The following is a 22972-nucleotide window of genomic DNA, read 5'->3' on the forward strand; positions in this document are numbered from 1 at the left end:
CCCTAGGTCTCTAGTTTTCAAAAATGCACAGGTTTGGTAGGTTTCCCTAGGTGCCGGCTGAGCTAGAGGCCAAAATCCACAGGTAGGCACTTTGCAAAAAACAGCTCTGTTTTCTTTGAGAAAATGTGATGTGTCCACTTTGTGTTTTGGGGCCTTTCCTGTTGCGGGCACTAGGCCTACCCACACAAGTGAGGTACCATTTTTATCGGGAGACGTGGGGGAACGTTGGGTGGAAGGAAATTTGTGGCTCCTCTCAGATTCCAGAACTTTCTGTCACCGAAATGTGAGGAAAACGTGTTTTTTAGCCAAATTTTGACGTTTGCAAGGGAATCTAGGTAACAGAACCTGGTGAGAGCCCCACAAGTCATCCCATCTTGGATTCCCCTATGTCTCTAGTTTTTAAAAATGGACAGATTTGGTAGGTTTCCCTAGGTGCCGGCTGCGCTAGAGGCCAAAATCCACAGGTAGGCACTTTGCAAAAAACAGCTCTGTTTTCTTTGAGAAAATGTGATGTGTCCGCTTTGTGTTTTGGGGCATTTCCTGTCGCGGGCACTAGGCCTACCCACACAAGTGAGGTACCATTTTTATCGGGAGACTTGGGGGAACGCTGGGTGGAAGGAAATTTGTGGCTCCTCTCAGATTCCAGAACTTTCTGTCACCGAAATGTGAGGAAAACGTGTTTTTTTAGCCAAATTTTGAGGTTTACAAAGGATTCTGGGTAACAGAACCTGGTGAGAGCCCCACAAGTCACCCCGTCTTGGAATCCCCTAGATCTCTAGTTTTCATAAATGCACAGGTTTGGTAGGTTTCCGTAGGTGCCGGCTGAGCTAGAGGCCAAAATCCACAGGTAGGCACTTTGCAAAAAACAGCTCTGTTTTCTTTGAGAAAATGTGATGTGTCCACTTTGTGTTTTGGGGCATTTCCTGTTGCGGGCACTAGGCCTACCCACACAAGTGAGGTACCATTTTTATCGGGAGACTTGGAGGAATACTGGGTGGAAGGAAATTTGTGGCTCCTCTCAGATTACAGAACTTTCTGTCACCGAAATGTGAGGAAAAAGTATTTTTTAGCCAAATTGTGAGGTTTGCAAAGGATTCTAGGTAACAGAACGTGGTAAGAGCCCCACAAGTCACCCCGTCTTGGATTCCCCTAGGTCTCTAGTTTTAAAAAATGCACAGGTTTGGTAGGTTTCCCTAGGTGCCGCCTGAGCTAGAGGCCAAAGTCCACAGGTAGGCACTTTGCAAAAAACACCTCTGTTTTCTTTGGGAAAATGTGATGTGTCCACTTTGTGTTTTGGGGCATGTCCTGTTGCGGGCGCTAGGCCTACCTAAACAAGTGAGGTACCATTTTTATCAGGAGACTTGGGGGAATACAGAATAGCAAAACAAGTGTTATTGCCCCTTGTCTTTCTCTACATTTTTTCCTTCCAAATATAAGACAGTGAGTAAAAAAAGACATTTATTTGGAAAATGCCCTGTAATTCACATGCTAGTATAGGCACCCCATAATTCAGAGATGTACAACTAACCACTGCTCCTCAACTCCTTATCCTGTGCCCATTTTGGAAATACAAAGGTTTTCTTGATACCTATTTTTCAATCTTTACATTTCAGCAAATGAATTGCTGTATACCCGGTATAGAAAGAAAACCCACTGCAAGGTGCAGCTCATTTATTGGCTCTGGGCACCTAGGGTTCTTGATGAACCTACAAGCCCTATATATCCCCGCAACCAATAGAGCCCAACAGATGTAACAGTATATTGCTTTCAAAAATCTGACATTGCAGGAAAAAGTTACAGAGTAAAACGTAGAGAAAAATTGCTGTTTTTTTCACCTCAATTTCAATATTTGTTTATTTCAGTTGTTATTTTCTGTTGGAAACCCTTGTAGGATCTTCACAAATTACCAATTGCTGAATTAAGAATTCGTTCTACTTTTCAGAAATGTTTAGGTTTCTGGGATCCAGCATTGGTTTCACACCCATTTCCCATTTCTGTCACTGACTGGAAGGATGCTAAAAAGAAAAAAAATCGTAAAATTGGGATATGTCCCAGATAAATGCCAAAATTGTGTTGAAAAATTGGGTTTTCTGATTTAAGTCTGCCTGTTCCTGAAAGCTGGGACGCTGGTGATTTTAGCACTGCAAACCCTTTGTTGATGCCAAATTCAGGGAAAAAAACACAAGCCTTCTTCTGCAGCCCTTTTTTCCTATTTATTTTGGGAAAAAACGAAATGTTCACTGTATTTTGGCTACTTTCTTTGCCCCCTTCAGGGGAACCCACAAAGTCTAGGTACCTCTAGAATCCCTAGGATGTTGGAGAAAAAGGGCGCAAATTTGGCGTGGGTAGCTTATGTGGACAAAAAGTTATGAGGGCCTAAGCGCGCCCTGCCCCAAATAGCCCAAAAAGGCATGGCACCTGAGGTCGAAAAGGCCTGGCAGCGAAGGGGTTAAGCGGGACCTAAAAATAAATACAAACACAACCAAGTCCTGTGCTACCAACAGTAGACACTTGGTGGCAGCCTAATACCATACATGTTAAGTTATTAACCTAAAAATGACAGAGCCATATCACTACCAACAAAATGGCAAGTGAATGGAATGTTATGTTAGCAATATGTTTATAGCGCTGTAATTACCCGTGAGCGTATCCAGACCTGTAGCCTCTCTCGATATACCGGGTCCCTTATATTCCCGCATGTACGCCAAACTGTAAAATGACTGAACAGATAGCAACAATCAAAAGTATGTAGTTCATACGAGTGAATGACGGGTCTATCTAGTGGCCATGATCAGACCAGGCGGAATGAGCTAGCCCATCGGCCGCGGGGCTGTTATGCCTGACTATAAGATGGATTCCTCGGAGACGCTTTGTTTCGCACACATCATGCAAAACAGTTCTATCACGAACCATTCAGTGCTGCAGCGGTGTATGACATTAATCAAAGGCTCGTGCTCATCACGTGCTCTGGGGTGAAGCCTACTATAGGTCAGGTGAAGCGGGTCGGAAGTAACATGTCCCGGCGGCAGGCTGCGGGGGCTCGGGCCCGGCCCGGGGATCGTAAAAAGGAGGAATGGGCAGCCCGACGGGCTAAGGCTAAGGAGAAGCACAACCAAGACCCCGAAGAGCAGCGCGGCCTGAATGGACAGCTGAGGGCTCGAGGCCTCCGGATTCGGGAGGTGCCAGGGGATGGGTGAGCACCGGAGTGGAGGCTACAGCAAGTAGAGCGGGGGCAGCATGACATTTTGGGGATCCGGGAAGGGGAAGAAATAGGGGTAGAAGAATGGAGAGCGGACAGGGAAAGCTGACACCTGGTATGCAGTGAGGTGGACAATAAGGAGGGACATTTATGATTTTCCGTTACGGGGTTTAGAGGTTGGTTTTCCATTATCTCGCGTCTTGTTTTAATCAGTTTTCATCACGTTTATATTGTATGTTTTTGTCAAGCGTACCGTTCACTGCCAGTTTTATTTTGATGCTATTGCACGGGCCCTACTGGCAAGTAATCCGTATTAAAGCCTTTTAGTTTATTTCTTTCGTTACATTAACATAACACTGAAGTCAAACATTATATGACGGCGTAGGGAAGGATATACAAAGTCCATTTTTAAATTAATCTTTTAATTGCCATTTTCAATTTAATGCGTTTTCTGTCAAGTGACTGTGGACAATAGTAATTCCCACCTATATGACAGCAAATAACTATCCCACTAAACTCCAAACAAACAGACCGCCCCAACATTATCCAGATAGAGGGCGTCAATCATTGTGCAACTGGGTAGATCACCTTCGACTAGCCCAATCCAAACCCCCTCCCCCACCAGATCCAATTCTAGGCATCACTGTTTCGTTGTTATGGTATACATTTGCTCCCATCCCGTCCTGACCCTACCACCGTTACCAACATACCGCTCCGACATCCCTCTCCATGTAAGTGCAATGTAGAATGCTCTGCTTTGGTCTCGTGGCAGCCAGTGTGAAAGTCTTACTTTGCACAAGTAGTGGTATCGAATGGCGTCTTTCCTGTATGGGGGTCCAGAGAGGTGTAAGGGATTTTCTTTTTTCAAAATTAGCAACTATATGTGAAACTAAAACGTTATATTTATAGATTATTGTGATCATACCTCCGCTAGCAGTAGTGAGCTTCATAGGCTCCAGTCAGACTTCCAAAAGATTAAGAATGAGTCTTCTCAATAAAGAACTCACACCCACCAGAGCTGTCCATAGTTAGTTAGACTTTAAATTCAGGTACTTGACTTCTAATTTAAAGGGCATGTTTATAATTACATCCTCCGCTTTGATTAGGGTACGCACCGTAAGATGTGTGGGCATGATATTTTCACAACCGAAAGAAAGCTGTTATGAAGGTGTACGAATCCTAAACAGAAGCTAGTGTGATTCACTTTATACACAATTGGGTCTACTCACAAAGGCATCTTGGAGTATGTAAAAATATTACTCCTGTAGGTCTTTTGCTTACTCTCCCGTGCTTTTGTGAATCGGCCCCCAGGCTTCAAAAACGGCCATGTTCAGAATTCATTCACATACAGTTAGCAGAAATAGAAATGACTGTGCCCTCTTTGCACTTTATATGGCGTTGGACCTCTTGAGGTCAATTCCAAAAGGCTTGTAATAGTACTAATGTAGTACTGTATCCAAAATTCATAAATAGTTTTTTGAACCATCTCAGTCTTTTTGGGGAGCAATGTGCGAGCTCTTATGGCATCATAGTCTTTCCTCAGTCAATGAAGAGCAGTTTTTCCTTTCTTTTTCATTTAGTGGGTGTCACTATTTTAGCGCTCCAGTCGAACTCAAACATGTCAGGAGAAGCAAACCAAAATAATGTTTTCATCTAAGCAGGAAACGTGGAAATCTCACGATTCCTTGCTATGAATAGGTTGCACTTGTTTCTCTGATTGGTTAAAGTGAGTCCAAGATTAAACCCCTGAGATCAGTGCGAACAATAGAATAAGAAATCCAAACGCCCCAACAGGTTTCCCTCGGGTGCTCACTGGTGATAAAAGCAGAGGTGATTTACGTTCATGCCCATTGGAAAAATCCGCTTCATTTTGGCAAGAAACACCGTTTTCATATTCTCATTTGTACAGAAAATATCAAAAGTGGATTCAATTGTGAAGACCCGATGGACACCATTGCCTCAAAGACTATGCTGATAGTAAAGGGGCTTTCCTTTCTTTGCTTATTTTAATAGTTAAGAAATATACGAGGCAATCAGATCCAATCATCTAGCCTTCTTGAACCATTGCGCGGAAGAAATCCCTTTCTGACTTGTAGTGTGGCTTGCAGGATAATACTTTGACAGGACCTTGAGATTTGGGATTTTTTTTATATTTGCATCTTCTGCAGCTAAGTTTCCCCCCCCCCCCCCTCTCTTTATTGATTATTATATATTTTTGGTTCTTCTGATAAGTGTTTTTCTTTGGTGTGTGTGTTTTTTTTTTTTGGGGGGGGGGGAACTGTTCTTGGTACTTTTTAAATTGATAGGGGGGTTTATTCTCTTGATCTGGTGACAACAGGTGCCAAAATATTCTCTTATGGTTTGTGGACGGGTGTAAAGGGTGATCTTCTTATACCAGTGACCTCTTAACACACCCTAGAGGCTCAACCGAGATAAATTAAGAGGTGACTAAAAGTAAGACCTGGGAGGATGAAGCAGTTTACTTTGGGATGTCTATAAATGTGTTATTCTTGTTAAGGAGACACATCAGTGTTTCCCATCGAAGTAAACATTGTTTTTGGTGGTTTGGACTGACAGGCTTGGGGAAAGAAGAAATCCGAAACCATGATCATTAGTAGGCTCACGTTTGCTCGAGATAGGTAGTAAAGTGGCCCAATTTTAAATATATTACTATCGAAGTTCACAAGTCCGCCCCCACCCGCTCGCCAACAAAAAAGGCTTACCTTAAGGGTTACTTGAAGTGTGCCCATTGCAGAACTGCTCTTCTTCTTCTTTTTTTATTTTTTTTTATTTTTTTTAGGTCGAGTGTGCAAGTGCTTTGACCTTTTGTAAGTATTGCAGGCTTTTAACCACACCCAACTCATGCCTATCACTTTCACTTATTTGTGGGCTTGCCTTTCAAAAATCTCTTGATGTCATAGGTAATTCCTTTATGTTTGTCCCGCCTTGGGGTGGTTTTGTTACCTCCTTGCACGACTGCCGTTATACTTCAGCATGTGTGAAATATTTTATTCTTCTTTTTTTTTTCTCCCCTTCGAGCTCCGTGGTAGCCATGGGCCTCACAGCGCAAATTCCATTGGCAGTATTGGAGTGCTTCACATTGTTCATAGTGTTTTCTAATCAGAGTAATTTCTTTTGGCTCTCCCCTTCACGCTCCATACGTTCCCAAAAACATTTATAATTGATAAATGCTTTACCCAAAAAACACAAAAAATCTGCATAACGGCTTTCCCGGCACAGCAGGAGAGCTGATACTACAATATGTACTGCACTTTGGAGGAGTCGCCCCATAATGCTTTGCAAGCATTCTTTTTCAAAACATTTTTGCCCATACCTCAGCCTGTGGTGGTCCTAGGACAATGGGACCACCACCAAAACAAACATTCAGCATGATGCTCTCTTTCTGTTTAGGTCATCCCTGGGTCCCCACACTAAGTTAGTGGGAAACCCCCCAAAAAACCTCCCACCCTTCAGTCCCTTTTAAGCTCTCTTATGGATGGAACTTTTGTTTTACAGATAGGAGTAGTTTGTGTTCTAAGAACCTTGGTATGGCATTAGGCCTGAAATTGTGTAATGTACTATGCCCTTTAGGGGCTAAATATATGGTTGCACTATAGTACTTTGTGTCATTTTATTTACATGTAGTTATGCCCTATTGGGGTTAATTATATCGTTACATGACCATGGTTCTTATAATTGATATTTTTGATATGAGTATTAGCCAATATACTACAATATTTGCTGCACTCAGTCGCCCCATAATGCTTTACAGGGCATTCTTTTACAAAACATTTTTGCTCATAACTCGGCCTGTGGTGGTCCTAGGACAATGGGACCACAATCAAAATGTTCACCACACCTGCTCTTTTTTGTATAGATCATGTCTGGGTTCAAATACTAGGTTAGTGGGGACCCCAAAATAAGCCCTCCATGTTCCATTCAGTGTCTTTTTGACCTCTCTCATGGCTGGAACATTTGTTTTATAGCTGAGAGTACTTTGTGTTTTAGTGGTCTTGTTTGTAATATCATTGCAGTAGGCCTGCTAGCCCTGAATATTAGTAATGTCCTACACACTCTAGGGGATAAATATATGATTACACTGGAGTCTTCTCAGTCGTTTTCTTTTCATGTGGTTATTCCCTCAAGGGGCTAACTATATGGTAACATGACTGTTTCTCACAAATGCTATTTTTATTGTGGTGTCCTCTAGGGGATGTTCTGAGCATTACAATCTAATGCTAAATGTTTACTTCTGATAAAGATTTATATTGGTGTACATGATAATTGTATATGTTTTATTAATCTCTCCTTATCGCAGTTATTACCATGATTCAGGCCACCTTAACCTCCTTATTACACTATGACTGTTTGAACACTCGATATGGTTGGGTGACCCTTCTAGTTTTATTTCTGTTGTTACTCCTGAGTGACTGTCTTGTTTAGGGAATTGTGTTAGCCAGCCAGCAACTCTGATGGTGGAGTTGTGAAAGTGGTACTCTATTGGAATTAGAATGTGGCAAATTGAAATTAGGATGCTAAAATGCAACATTTTCATTTTTGGCTGCCGATAGAGGAAGAACGTAAATGGAAGTATGCAGGGCCACTTGAATTATGTGGCAGGGAAAGACCAATTTTTGAGGTGGGGTTGATCTATTTATGTGGCAAGAAAAGTGCAGTGCTGCATTTACAACAACAATAGCTGTAGCTCAAGCAAATGTGAGACCTATTGCATTTCAAATGCTTGTTTTTTATGCAACAGATGTGTGCGGAAACCTGTTCTGTTGAGTAGCAGAAACCAAGTAGCCATGTTGTGATAACATTTTATAGATATCTATTGTACTTGCTAAAATAATTTATTTTACTTGGTGGCAGAGCAGAGTTTCAACAAGTTCTCCTAAGTAATGAGAATGGTAAAAATAGTTGTTTGCAACACAGTCTGCTACAGTGGTGCACAAGAAGAGTACCAGAGTGTTTCAGTTAAATTAAAGCTAGATTTTATTTGAAAAATGATTGTGTGCGGGATGCGCCAGCAGACCGCCGGGAGGGTTGTGAATGTTGCACGGGCTGCCTCCAGACCCATAATTCATCTTGGTCCAGGAGGAATGGGCCAATCTCTTAAGGGCCAACGGGTCTACCACCGTGTGGGATGTATCCTACACTGGCACCTAGCCTGCCACTTGCCTGTGGCCTCCAGTTCCTGCTTGTTCCAGCCTGATCTAGTTGCTGCCATTTGACCAAGTGACACTGCCGCTGTCCGGGTTTTCCCACTCACCGTTTTCCCATCAACAGAAGCCCTGGTCACCTCAGGACCTACTTAATACAGGCCGTAGTATGACTATGCTGCTGGAATGCCAAAGGCTAGTATGTCTGCGCCTGACCATGCCCAGCACCAGGAATTCTGGCCTCACAACCATCCAACGCAACACCACAATGTATCCACCAGCTGTACCAAGGAATGCTGCCATTATTTCTGTGCCACCCTCCGTGACCTCTTCACGCATTCACAAACTCGCTGCTGCTGCTACCACAGTAAGACTTTTCTCCTGCACCCAGTGCGATTGCACATGCAACACCTCAGACGCCAACACCACTACCTCCAAGCAACAGATGCACCCCACCCTCCACATTAACTGTCCACCTTGGTTCTCAATGTCCGATCCCTCCGGAAACACTCCACCGAAATCTGGGACCTCCTCAACAGCAATACACCTGACCTTCACTTCCTGACCAAAACATGGCTTAAACCAGACTCCAACCCAGGTATCACCTCAACCATCCCACCGCTTACAAAATCATACACCAGAACCGAACCCACAAACCAGATGGAGGTCTCGCGAAGTACTACAAAAACACGTTTGACTGGAACACCTCCACTTCAAAATACGAAGGGACTACAACACCACACTGAAAGGTACCATTGCATACTGTTCCCCCCCGCCCGAATTCCTCAGCAAAATTCTGCAATCACATCGCAGACTTTATCACTCCCCTCTACATCATATCAAGCCACTACATCCTCCTTGGGGACCTCAATTACCACTTGGAAGACACCATAGACTACAACTCCATGGTCCTCCTCAACAGCCTCAGCAATTCCGGACTTTCCCAGCTCATCCAAGGACCAACCCACACAGCAGGCTACGCTCTCAACTCTGTTTTCTCCTTCAACAACAGGATCACCACCACCCACATGACCCCACTCACACGGTCCGACCACTACATCATACATTTCAAGATACCAAGCCACCCCTCCATAAAAACCCAAAGCACAGGTGGGGCAAAATATTTGAAGAAAACTGGACCAAGACCCTACAGAAAAAAACTCCTAACTGACAGGAGATGACCCATTCAATCAAACTTCCACAGGAGCAGATGCCTTTTACCTAACTCCCTCTAACAGTTGCGTGCTCAGACTTTACTGATTATCTGAACCCTGCATCCACTAGGGGAAAGGGGAATGGGAATAGAAAAAGAGACCGCCTCCAGATCCAGTTTCAGCCTGTGTTTCTCACTTGAAGATATGATATTCAGTGTGTGTTTCTATAACCTGCACCTTTCTTCTTATTGGGATTTCTTTAAAGGCAGGACCTGCTGTCAGGTGATAAGAGCAATAGATAAGTGCATTCAACTGTTCAGCCATTCACATTCACCGAATTCTATTGTTATCCTAACCTGGATCTTTTGAGAGACTAGCCTCTCTCTAAGAGAACAATGTTAACTTAATATCTTCTTTTCTCCAGGAGTCGCAGGTATCCAAGTTTTTCTGGATAACAGTTCAAAGGTTCACAAATATACAATCTACTAATGTATTTTACAGGAAACGAAAATTCATTCTCAAGGTTCAGTTTTCTCAATCACAGTATCTAGGAATTAGTCTCAGCACTGACGTTTGTCTCTAAGACTGGCAAGTCTGCAAGGTGAAGAGTTTTTGAATATATATGTATGTGTGTGTATGTATGTATGTATGCATATATATATATTGGCAAGTCTGGAAATCGTACAAAAGGATTCTTTACTGCAGTTTCTTGAAGTTATGTTAAGCCAAAATGAATTCTCCTCAGAAAGCCGATAGCCAGTTGTTGGAAGAAGGAAGAAATTCACCTTCTCCAGAATGGAAAAAGTAGCTGGTGTGCACACCGTAACAAGAAAAAAAATTAATTACTTAAAACTAGAAGAATTCTCTATGAAATAAAGCTCCTCAGGAATACTGCTCATTCTTCTAAGGAGGAAGTTTGAAGTGCACAGCTCCCAGAGAGAAACAGCTGGAGGGAAGCCTCAGCATGAGACTAAGGTAGAAACATTAGAGCGCTGACCTCACAAAGATTTGCGGCCACCATCTTGAGTGGCAGTTAAACTTGAAGAAGCTACTTCTAAGAACAGCCTCCGTAAGAGCCACCGGGAGGGAGGATGCCGCTTGCATCCAACGTGGGTACAAGGAAAAGGGGAATCGTTTTTGCTGAGGGAAGAACTTAACAACACTGGCAATAGTTTTACTGACACCAACCATACAGAGAACCTCGATGTCTGCACCAAGCTCTTCAATAATTGGCTCACTGACTGCGCCAACTACTCTGCTCCCACCAGAAACAAGACCTCCAAAAGCAAGAAATTATCCAGCTGGTATACGAACTACCTCAGGGAGCCCAAGCACCACTGTAAACAACTTGTTTGCAGTGCTAGTGGCGGCCTCTGTGGCGGCGGCGGTGCTAGTGGCGGCCTCTGTGGCGGTGGTGCTGGTGGCAGGCTCTGTGGTGGCGGGCTCAGTGACTACGGTGCAGGTGGCGGCCTCAATGGCAGCGGTGCAGGTGGCGGTCTTCTCCGCCGTACAAGTTGGCATCGACGTGGACAGAAGGTGACACTGGTCCCATTGTCAGTGCCACCATGCCGTCTCCTGACCGGCCCTTTATTTTCTGGCCCTTCCCCACCTTGGATGGTGGCGCAGCTGTCTTGCCACTATCCCCTTTCGTTTTCCTTGAGCCCTTGGTGGCAGGTGTTTTCTGCTTCTCCCTCTGGGATGTGGGCAACTTCTTAACTTTTGCAGGTGGGGAAATGTCCTTGCCCTCGCTTTGTGGCACACTGGCACCCCTGTTGGTTGGCAGAATCCAATAGCCCGCAGTTGCTGGCACCACTGTGCCTGGTGACGTGGTGGCTGAGGTGCTGGTTTGGGACCTGGAAAGCCTGGCCCTAGGGGCGGACGGGGGGAGGGAGGTGTAGGGATGAGGTCAATATTAGCCAGGAAAAGTTTTTAAGACACGCTGGGACAGGTAGATGGAGGGGGGTTGGGAGTGGAGGAAGAGGTAGTGGTTGTAGGAGGTGTACGTTTGCTGAATTTGGGTGAAGGTGCATGGACTGGAGGCTGTTGTGGGGTGGATGGCTGTTGGGTGGGTGTGTGCCTACGTTTGTGTACTTTGGGAGGAGGGCTCACAGACACACTGGTAGAGGACACGGGATGTGTGAATGGTAGTGGGGGTGGTGAGTGCACGTGAGTGGTGATGGGCGTGCTGGTGATGGAGGTAGTGGCTGAAGATGTAGTGCATGGAGGTGTGAGTGGAAACGAGACTGGGAGGGAGGAGGAGGACGTGGAGGAGGGGGACACGGTGGAGGAAGTGGATGTTGGTATGTCTGCATGGGTAAGATGCTTTTGTGAGTGCCTGTGGGATGTGGGATGTGTGGTGCTTATGTTTGCCTGAGGCACCCTTGTGTGTTGAGGAGTGTGCATGCTGGTCTGATGGTGTGCTTGGGATAGGCTGAGGTACGGGGGATTGGGTCTGGGTGGAGGAAGTTGGAGGGGGAGGCTGGACACAGGGACAATGGCTGCCATCAGTGCTGAGGCCAGAGCCTGAAATGCTCTCTGTTGGGCTGCCTGGCCAGAATGAATGCCCTCCAAGTATGCATTTGTTTGTTGCAAATGCCTCTCGACACCCTGGATGGCATTCACAATGGTAGATTGCCCAACAGTGAGGGATCTCAGGAGGTCAATAGCCTTCTCACTGAGGGCTGCAGGGCTGACTGGGACAGGGCCTGAGGTGCCTGGGGCGAAGGAGATGCCCACCCTCCTGGGTGAGCGGCCACAGGACACATGCTGAGGGGCTGCTGGGAGGGCGGTGCTGGTGGGGGGGGGGGGTGGCAGCTGTACCTGTTGATGTGGGGGGCACCGAGGGGCCCGCCACCGCAAGGGAGCTCCCATAAGAGAAGGAGTCGCTGTCGCTGCTGTCACCTCCTGTTCCCGCCATGGAGCTCCCCCTCGCCCTCAGTCCCACTGGTGGCTTCAGACTCTGTTGTCTCGCCCTCCAGGGCGAAGTGGGATGCAGCTCCCTCCTGCTCCGGTGCCACTGCTCCTCCGCCTGATGATGCTATTGCACACAAGAACAGGAAGACCACAAAAAGGGGGGAAAGACAGAAGAAAGACCTGTTCAGTGCATGCAATACCACTACTGTTGGCGGACGCTACAGACACAGCAGCCCTCTGCACTACGCCATGCACTTATAGTTCCTAGATTATTCACGGTGCCATGGGGTACAAGTCCTATGCCTGATTGCTGCACACATGGAAGTCACAGGAGCCTGACTAGGTGTAGATGGCTCTTACCACTGGTAGGGGTTGGGGTGCCACATAGTCTGCCTCACAAAGGGACCTTGCCTACAAAGCTCGCCCTGGCCTAGGGTAAGCCACTGCCCACCTCCCCCACCCAGACACCTCCTAATGCGCGCAGAGTCAGATGAATGTGACTGTACTCACCCCCTTGTGGCTGCTGTGATGCCCTCAAGTGCCCATCCAACTCTGGATACCGCACCGCCAGGATCCGGAACATCAGGGGGGGGTCATGGTGCGACGGGCACCCCTCCCACATTGGGAGGCCATCCCCAGCTGGGCCTCCGCCGTCTTCTTGCTCCAACTGCAAATGTCCTCCCATCTTTTCCGGCAGTGGGTGCTCAGTCTGTGGTGGACCCCCAGGGTCCGAATTTCCTTGGCAATGGCACGCCAAATATCCTTCTTCTGGTGGGCACTGACCTACAGGAATAGTACAGGGGAAAATGAAAAACATTAACCCTCCGGACCATCAGTCATTGGCCCACGTTCCCACCCTTGCCCTGACGCACATACACTCACCGTCCGCTCATGCAGGGCTCAGTCCTCCCCCCCCCCCCCCCCCACCCCACCCCATGTATCTTCTATCCACACCACTCCAAACAGGCATTGCCCATGCAGCATGCTCCCAGTGTACTCACCTGTTTGTCTGGAGGACCGTAGAGTAGCGTGTACTGGGGGAGGACCCCATCCACTAACTTCTCCAACTCCTCCGAAGTGAAGGCAGGGGCCCTTTCCCCAGACACATGAGCCATTGTCGCTTCCTGACTGAGGTCACAGCAGCACTTGCAGTGTAGGTCCTCTCCTGTTGAAGGTCAGGTATCAAGTGAGTGTACAGATAGAAAATGGCGGTCACGTCCGCGGCGGTGCGTACCGTCACCGCCGGCGTACATCGTCATTGGCTCCTGGGACTCATAGGGTCCAATGTTAACCAATGCAGGATTGCGCCGCGCACCAGCGCAGTTACCTCATATCCCCTTGTCCCACCTTACAGGTCAGGCAGCCACTGTTTCAAGGGGGCCACATGGCATTAATAACTGCGTCACACCTATCTAGGCCTTGCATACACACAGTAACAGGCACATTGCGGATGAACAAATGTGTGCAAATGACATTTTGTAATACCTCAGTGTTGGCTGACTCTCTGATCGCTGTTCTCCATAGGGCACGTCCGCTGGGGCAGGTGATGAGATGGCGGCATCCTCCGGTGTACAGACCGCTGGTGGACCTGTCGACAATGGAAGAGAGACACGTAATAGTCACCTACAGACTTGATCGTGTAACAATCCATGAACTGTGTGCCCTGTTGGAGCCAGACCTGATGTCAGCAATCCGCCATCCCACAGGGATACCTCCTCTAGTGCAGGTCCTCTCAGTACTCCATTTCCTGGCAAGTGGGTCTTTTCAAACTACAGTGGCCATGGCATCAGGGATGTCCCAGCCAATGTTCTCAAACGTGTTGTCTGCCCTACTGAAACACATGCGCAGCTACATTGTTTTTCCCTCAGGTGGAGGATTTGCCTACAGTGAAAGGTGACTTCTATGCCCTGGGACATATCCCCAACATCATAGGTTCCATTGATGGGACACATGTCGCCTTGGTACCCCCCGCAGGAGTGAACAGGTGTACAGAAACCGGAAGAGCTACCATTCGATAAATGTGCAGATGGTGTGTTTGGCAGACCAGTACATCTCCCATGTGAATGCCAAGTTTCCTGGCTCAGTGCATGACGCTTACATTCTGAGGAATAGCAGCATCCTTTATGTGATGGGGCAACTCCAGAGGCACTGTGTGTGGCTAATAGGTAAGGACAAGGACCCTGTACCCTGTGAATAGTTGTCTGGGGTTGTCCCTACGGGTTAGTGTGTGTCTAACAGTTGTCCCTCGACATTTACAGGTGACTCTGGGTACCCCAACCTGTCATGGCTTCTGACCCCAGTGAGGAATCCCAGGACAAGGGCAGAGGAATGCTACAATGAGACACATGGGCGAGTTAGGAGGGTGATCGAACAGACCTTCGGCCTCCTGAAGGCCAGGTTCCGGTGCCTCCATATGACAGGTGGTTCTCTACTACTCACCAAAGAAGATGTGCCAGATCATCGTGGCCTGCTGCATGCTGCACAGCCTGGCTTTGCGACGACAGGTGCCTTTTCTGCAGGAGGATGGTCCAGATGGAGGTCTTGTGGCAGCTGTGGACAGTGAAGAAGAGGAGGCAGAAGAAGAGGATATCGACATCAGAAACTACGTTATCCAGAAATACTTCCATTTAGACACAGGTAAGAAAATATCACTGCCTCACACATCTCATACAATTGTTTGACCTATCATAAGTCTTTCATTTTCACCCAGTGTATGGACCCTGGCTTGTCACCTTGCCTTTCCATTTAACAGATGTGGGTCCCACTGTGTGACCTCTGCTACATTACCTCAAGGACTAGAGCTGTGTTACATTGGTATGTTGACATTTAAATTGACATAACTATGGAATATAGCAATTGCAAATACACATTTGTGAAAGCACAGACTGACTCCAGATTGTTTTGTGATTCAAGGGTGTTTATTTCTTTGCAAATAAGTGGAGGGGGTTGTAAAATGGGCAGGGGTGATGGTGGAGGAATGTCCATGGCAGACTCCAGTCTATTTGTTTTACAGGTGCACTGTCCAAAGGGGCATAGGAAGTAGAGCTAGGGCAGTTTAAGGATGGACAGGGTGACAAAGTGGGACAGAAGGATGACATTAAGGGAGGTCTTATTTCCTGGCGGGGGTCTTGGCATTGTTCTCGGTCTTGTTCCTGGATCTCGGGGACCGTTTGCGGGGTGGTTCTTCATCTGCAGGGGGTGGGGTGCTGGTGTTGTGGTCCTGTGGCGGTGCCTCCTGTCCACTAGCTCCAGTGGAGGTGGTGGGCTGTTCATCACCCAGGCTAGTGTCGGGGGCCCCTTGTTGTGCCACAGTGTCCTTCCTGGTGTTCACAAGGTCCTTCAGCACCCCTGCAATGGTGACCAGGATGGTGTTGATGGACTTGAGTTCCTCCCTGATCCCCAGGTAGTGTTCCTCCTGCAGCCGCTGGATCTCCTGAAGGTTGGCCAGTACCTTTGCCATCGTCTCCTGGGAATGATGGTACGCTCCCATGATGTTGGAGAGTGCCTCGTGGAGAGTGGGTTCCCTGGGCCTGTCCTCCCCCTGTCGCATAGCTGTCCTCCCAGTTCCCCTGTTTTCCTGTGCCTCTGTCCCCTGAACCTTGTGCCCACTGCCACTGCCCCCAGGTTCCTGATTTTCTTGGGCTGGTGGGTTTGCCTGGGTTCCCTGTAGCGGTGGACAAACTGCTGCTTGTCGTGTCCTGGGGACAGAGGGATGGGCCTGCTAGGTGGGTGCTGGGCTGGTGTTTCCAGAGGGGGGAGGCTCTGTGGTGGCCTGTGACTGTGTGAGGGGAACCGACTGTCCCGAGGTCCCAGATGAGCCGGGCTGGTCATCTTGATCCAGTAGGACAGAGCTGCTGTCATCACTGTGGGCCTCTTCTGTGGGGGGGGGAGTGGACATGTCTGATACCTCCTGTCCGGTGATGTTGGGTAGGGGTCCTGCAGGGGTGTAAAGGCATGATAATTGCATCTGTGTGTGCCATTGTGTGCAATGGGTGAGTGACCCTGTACTCCAGTGCTTGCATTCTTGTATAGGACCTTGTGTGATAATTGGTTTGGGGTCTGTGTGGGTATCTGTTGTGGACATGCTTTGGTGATGGGTGTCCAGGTTTTGGTGTTGGGATGGGTGGGTTGTGATAGTGGGACATTTGTGAGGTGTTGGAGTGATGGGGGTGAGGGTGAGGGTGGGGGTTTGTGATGGCATGCAGGTAGGGGGGTGATAATAATAGAAATTTGACTTACTAGAGTCCATTCCTCCTGCGAGGCCCTCAGGATGCAGTATATCCAAGACTTGCTACTCCCATGTTGTTAGTTGTGGGGGAGGAGGTGGGAGTCCGCCGTCAGTCCTCTGTACTGCAATCTGGTGTCTGGAGACCACGGAACGCATCTTCCCCCGTAGGTCGTTCCACCTCTTCCTGTTGTCATCCCGTGTTCTTGGATGCTGTCCCACTGCGCTGACCCTGTCAACGATTATGCGCCATAGCTCCATCTTCCTAGCAATGGAGGTGTGCTGCACATGTGATCTGAATAGCTGTGGCTCTACCCGGCGATTTCCTCAACCATGACCCTGAACTCCTCCTCAGAGAACCTGGTGTGTCGTTGAGGTGCCATGATGTGGTGTGGGTGATGTGTGAGGTGGTGTCGGTCGTGATGTGTGAGGGGATGTGTTTTTGTGTGTGGTCTGAGGTGCGTGGATGGTGTGTGAGTGATGGTATTGTGTGCCTGTGGATGCTAGTGTTGTTTCTGGTGGTGTCTCTCTCTGGCCGCCTTTCTCAATTTTGGTAGTAAGGGTTTGTGGGTGATGTGGGTGTGTGTTTTATATTGGATTGGGTGTGTGGGAGTGGTGTGTGTACGTGTAACAGGTGTGTGTATTTCGATTTGTCCAATGTGGTTGTGTTTGTAAATGTGTGTGTATTTTGAGCGAGGCAGTGTGTACCGCCAATGGAATACCGCAGTTGAAAGACTGCCGCGTGGAGTCGTGATAGTGTGGGTGGATTCCTGTTGGCGTGACGGTCTTGGTTTTGTTATCGCCAGTTTATTATTGACCTTTGGTGTGGTGGACTTGTGTGGGTGTGTGGATTTTGGCGGATTCCGAGCTGTGGGTTGTAATAGCTGTAGCGGAATTCCGCTGCCGCAGCAGCGGTGTTTTGGCGGTCTTCTGCACAGCGGTACGCAGGATTTATCGCCAATGTTGTAATGAAGGCCTATATACTTTTATCAGTAAAGCTGCAAGTTAGTGGAGAGGTTTTTAGACATTTCTTGGACAGTAACTGTGTGTAGATGACAGCATGTTACCACACCAGGGTTTAGTAATATATTTATTAAAATTGAGTGTTTAAACAAACTAAGAAACACTCCTGCCCTGATGGCAAAGTTGTTAGTAAACTAAAAGAAATCCTAGGTTATGTGGGCTAGAGTCTTGTAATGCATGTAGCAAACTTTAGTCTACTTCAACAAAAGGTTTTTTTGTACTGCAGAAATGCTGAGCTCACATATTTGAAGGTGCAATCATACGTGAAAATGAAAAAAAAAGGTGACTGTAAACTATTTGCGTAGGATCACACAATCTGAGACCCATTTATGGGTCAAGTACATTGCTGTTAGGTCGAGTAGATTATTTAAGTTACTTGACCTGCAGTAACATTTTCATGATTGTTCGAGAGCTGGTGGTGTAATAACATCCTCCTGAAGGGTAGGGGGATTTATTCTGAGCTGTAGAGATTCCTAGTATACCTCTAGCAGATGTGGGGTCAGGATATATTTGCAGGCCTTATAAAAAACCCCTGTAAAGCCAGCCAGTCATGGGGCTTTCGATTCGCTCAAGGAATCAATGGCTTGGGATATCTCTACGCATGTAATCTGGGCAGCAAACTACTGTTGCTAGCTGCTATCCAGCCACACCATGGCAATGTTCGATAGGAATTCTGCCAAATCCACAGCAGGCGGATCAACCCGAGAGGTGTATAGTTGACGGTAGTATGCTGTGAATTTAGTGACAATGGCTGCATTGGACATAATCTTGGTGCCCTCTGCACAGTGTAAGGCCATAATATACAAGGTCTAGTACTGAGGGCGCAGGAGGTGAGCAAGTGTGAACCCAAGCCTCTTCATCTCTCCATACCGGCGGGCCCTTGTGTATTTACAGACATGAAGGGTCTCTCATACAGCCAGGTCGGTAAACTTCTGCAATAACTCCAGTCGCGCAATCGTAAATGTGTTTTCAGCTTGCATGCATGTCTGGCTATCAAGATCAGTAAGCTGCTTCTCCACTCTGGCAAGATCTGCCAGAATAGCTCAGAGGATGCCAGCATGCTTGTCTGTACAGATACCTGTTATGCAAGCATTGAAGGCTTCCCATAATGTGGAATAGCGCTGGAATGAGCCACTGTTCAATGTAAAGTAATCAATAATGCCCTCGCAAATTTCAGCACGAAGCATGTCGTCGTGCAGTGCATTAAGTGGGAATCGCCAGATCCTGGATAACGGAGTGATAGAAGGTATACTGAGTTTCTCCACAACAGGAGAGTGGTCCGACAGGGAGCGGGGGAGATGGAAAATATCAGTTAGCCACAGAAGTACAGGGTACCAGTGGTATATGCGTGTCCGCCTGTTGTGCAGAGACTAGTAAAATCGGAGGCATGTGAGTGTAGGGTGTGCCACGCATCCGATATTTGGAAAGTGCCCAAGAGATCCGTTAGTATGTGAAGAGTGGGTTTGGTTATGCCAGCGGATCCCGTTGCGTCCAATAAGCCATCAAAAGCAATGTTAAAGTCTCCATCCAGGAGTATATGGTCCTCCATCATGCAGTCCAGTTGCACCTAAATGTTAGAGAAGAAGTCTGGGGAATCAACATTAGCATACACGTTAGCTAATAAAACCGGAACCCCCGCCTCCCGGTCTCCCTGGACTAATAAGTAGCACTCCTCTGGATCAGAACCAACAGCGGGTATTTAAAAAGGAACACCATTATGGATCAATATAGATACCCATGGGAATAGGAACTGTAACATGCAAAATGTCTTTGTTGGCCCCATTGTACAGCTTAGGGGTGATCAGGGCTAGGAGCTAGGTGTGTTTCCTGAAGAAATGCCAACTTTATGCCGTGCTAATTAAGATACGAAAGTACCAGCATCCCTTTCTTTGGGTTATTCAGGCCCCTAATGTTCTAAGTCACACATGTGAGTGTCGTCACATAAGTATGAGTAATGTGGTGTAATATAGTGATGATTAAGTATTTGGACCAGCTCGGAGAGTCAGACCGCAGAGTGGAAAGAGCGATATTAGCTGTGATAGTACATAACATAAACAACCCAACCCAGTCTGCCCCACACCAGTGTATAAAGTCCCCAGTGAATCCCCAAGAACAATAACACTCCAAAACTAGTAACTATATTGGCATACGCCATTGGGTTGTGACAATGCTCCAAAGTGGGGAAAGTGTTCAAAGCTGAAGGATGTTTAAAACAACATATAAAAGCAGACAATGCATTAAAATAAACTTTTACTATCATACGGCGGTATCCGGTCCCATTGAACAAGCATTTTGTCAGCTTTGTCAAGAGGGGAGATTCAGCATGAGGGACCCCATTCCCGAAGCCCAGGCGTCCTGCGACAGAGGCAGTGAAGCAGGGACAGAGTTCACGGAATTCGGGCGACTACGCGTCAATTTCCCAAGTTGGTGCAGCTTGCAGAAGGATGCAGCCTCAATAGGAGAGGCGAAGATGTGATGCTTGTCCTCCAGATCATTGCGTAATAGTGCTGGATGTAACATGGCATAACGAATGTTATTTTTCTGAAGTAATGCCTTAACATCTGCATATTAGCGAAACGCATCCTGGACCAACTGTGTGAAGTCTATGGAAATCTCCTGATACCACCCTTTTTCACAGGCTGATTTCAAAGTAGTATCCCGGTTTCAAAAGTTTAGATGTCTAGGAGTTATAGGGTGCGGGGGGGACCCGGAACAGGCCGCTGACCCAGATATCTATGTGTCCTCTCCACAAGAAAGGTGCTGGTGAATGCCTCTCTACCAAATAGTTCCACAAGGAGCTTTCCTACAAAGCTCTTCAGTCGGCCAGTATTTGTCGTCTCCGCCACCCTTGTGATTGCGACGTGACTTCGTCTAAAGGTCCTCATTTTTAGAGGTCCCCGCTTTCAGAAGGTGCTCTACCCTTTCCAGACGTTTTGGGTGTCCGCACAGAATCTTCCACGTCCGAAATCCGACTCTCTGGTCCATCCAGTCTAGCAGCTTGGCGGTCTATGTGGTCATTATTTCGGCTTAGTCACGCATCCAGGGTGTCGAAGCGGGAGTCTATATTCTGGAAACCTGCCAGGAGCTCGGCCATAATCACAGCCGTGCCATCTGGGGTAGGGGCAGAGTTTGCACCATGTGCTGAGTCTGCAGATGTAGGGCCATCCATAATGGCTTTCTTAGGGGTCCTATTAGTTTCAAATGACAGTTGCTTCTGCATGTGGTCACCCCTCCCCTTGTCTCAAAAACGTGTGGTCCTACCAGATATTGGTGCGGTCTACTGTGCCAGATTTAATGCGCTGAGCATGACAAGTAACTTTGCAGTGCGAAGGAGCGAATGGTATATGCTCAGTCTCATAGGTTCAGTATGGGCAAGAATGCGGCACTGCAGTAGGTAAGTATTTATCTGGGATACAACTAGTGAATTAGGGTCAATGGGATGCACCACCTAGGTAGTGCGTCCAGCCAATACAATGGTGATTTCTTCCCCCATGCCCCCCCACCCCCTTCAAAAGCCCACTGAGGAAATAAAGGGGAAGGGGACAAGGACCCACCACTGCTGTCAGGGTCCAGGTTGCAGGGTAATCCATGGGGCGAGGTCTCACATGGGGTCCAGATCCGAGGCCAAGGATTTAATGCTCCTGCGGCACTCCAAGTTGCCCAGGCATGGGCCGATCTGCTATGCCCCCCAGTAGGGGCCACTGAGCAGCGACACAATCTGCAGTGGGCCAGGCCCCAGGGGTGGTATCCATCCAATCCGGCACCCGCCCAGGTGGCCGACCCACCACATCCGGCCTGGGCAATCAAGACTCCCAGGGGGGCTGCAGCATCGCCTGAACGCGCCGCGGGGCTAGCGGCACCTCCAATTTAAATAAGCAGAGGACGGGTGGCACACCGCGCACAGCCTGCCCAGTTCGAGCGCTGCTGCCCCGCCTTCAGGCTCACCCGCAGCCCTGTGTCAGGCCGTGGCAGCTGGCACCTCACACCACAGCTGGAACCCTTTCTTCCATCTGTCTGTGTCAGCATCAGCAGGTCCCTCGGCCGTCTGTAGGGGCAGCTTACTTTAGTCTTGGACCCACATCTGCTTACAGAGAATATCGGACAGGATTACCCAGAGCTTCACGACCGAGCGGCCATTACGGTCGGCGGTCAGGCCACGCCTTCCATCCCAGCCCATGTGCTACACCAACTCCAAAATCACCCAGAAAGCCACCGCCAGCCTCATCCTGAACATCCCTCTAAATGACCACATCTCTCCACACCTCAACAATCTCCATTGGCTCCCATTCCTGGAAAGATGTAAGTTAAAACTACTCACCCACTCCTATAAACCTCACCACAACACCGGTACAGAGTACCTCCACAACTGCCTCAACTTCTATGGACCCATCTGACACTTTCGATTGCATCCAAAGAAAGAGCACACTTCCTTCTCATCAAGAAGACCAGAAGCTGTTATAGGACTCTCGTTGTAGTAACAAGACTGCTAGATTTTGGACGACAGCACAGCTGGGTGTGGGGGACTGAGTCTGATCCCACACCGCGTGACAGCTGTCGGTCTACCCTTCTGGCTAGCTAGCAGCACCTCACAGGTACCAGAGGTAAAAATGATTTGTGGCAGCCTATTGCATGATTTTCTAAGCCTCCACATAGAAGTTGTGATGGAACAGATCTTATTCCTTTCTCTCATGTATATATGTCTCATACATGCAAAGACCAATAGAAGCAGGATTTGGTTCCATACATTTGTTGAAGCAACTGCGTTCTATGTAAAAAGGCATATATTGGGATTATGAGAATATTGAAACACAACACTATTACAGCGGTGACCAAGAAAGTGAAACATGAGTCCCACCATATTGTCATAATAGTGTTTCTAATATCTCTACCTACACTACTGTGTTTCTGCATGAGAGGAAATAGGAGTGATAGCTCTAATCTGCCCATCAAGTCCCAAAAAGGAAGCCCAATATCCATACCTGTATCCAGAGATAAAGAAGAGGTCTGTTAGTCTGCTGGGAGTCCTCCTACATAGACAAAGAGGAAACGCAGAGTTTCAGCAGAAACTGTGATGACGTGCAGCATGAGATGGCAGGCTGGCTTGAATGTCCCCTCTAAGATGGTGGTGGGGGAGGGGAGTGTGATGTTCTATAAAAAATATATCTGTTGTTCTAAAACTGCCTTGGCATGACAACACATTTTTCTGTGTATGGTAGACTTTGTACTCTTTTGGACCGGAAGTACCCAATAAATATTGTGTACAGCCTTGGGTTGAGCACAGGATGAAAATGTTTTG

At 47.6% G+C, this 22972-nt stretch overlaps 1 protein-coding gene across 1 annotated transcript in view; it reads left to right on the forward strand.

The window, feature by feature from the left end:
- The first annotated feature begins 2841 nt into the window (after positions 1-2841).
- The window catches only part of OTUD3 (OTU deubiquitinase 3), a 35582-nt gene continuing 15451 nt past the window's right edge, over positions 2842-22972 (forward strand). The window contains exon 1 of the mRNA XM_069240170.1: positions 2842-3193. Within this exon, the coding sequence (XP_069096271.1) occupies positions 3015-3193 (179 nt within the window). The 5' untranslated portion in view covers positions 2842-3014. The remainder of the gene's footprint in view (positions 3194-22972) is intronic.

This window comes from Pleurodeles waltl, chromosome 6 (genome assembly GCF_031143425.1).
Source record: "Pleurodeles waltl isolate 20211129_DDA chromosome 6, aPleWal1.hap1.20221129, whole genome shotgun sequence".
NCBI classification, from domain to species: domain Eukaryota; kingdom Metazoa; phylum Chordata; class Amphibia; order Caudata; family Salamandridae; genus Pleurodeles; species Pleurodeles waltl.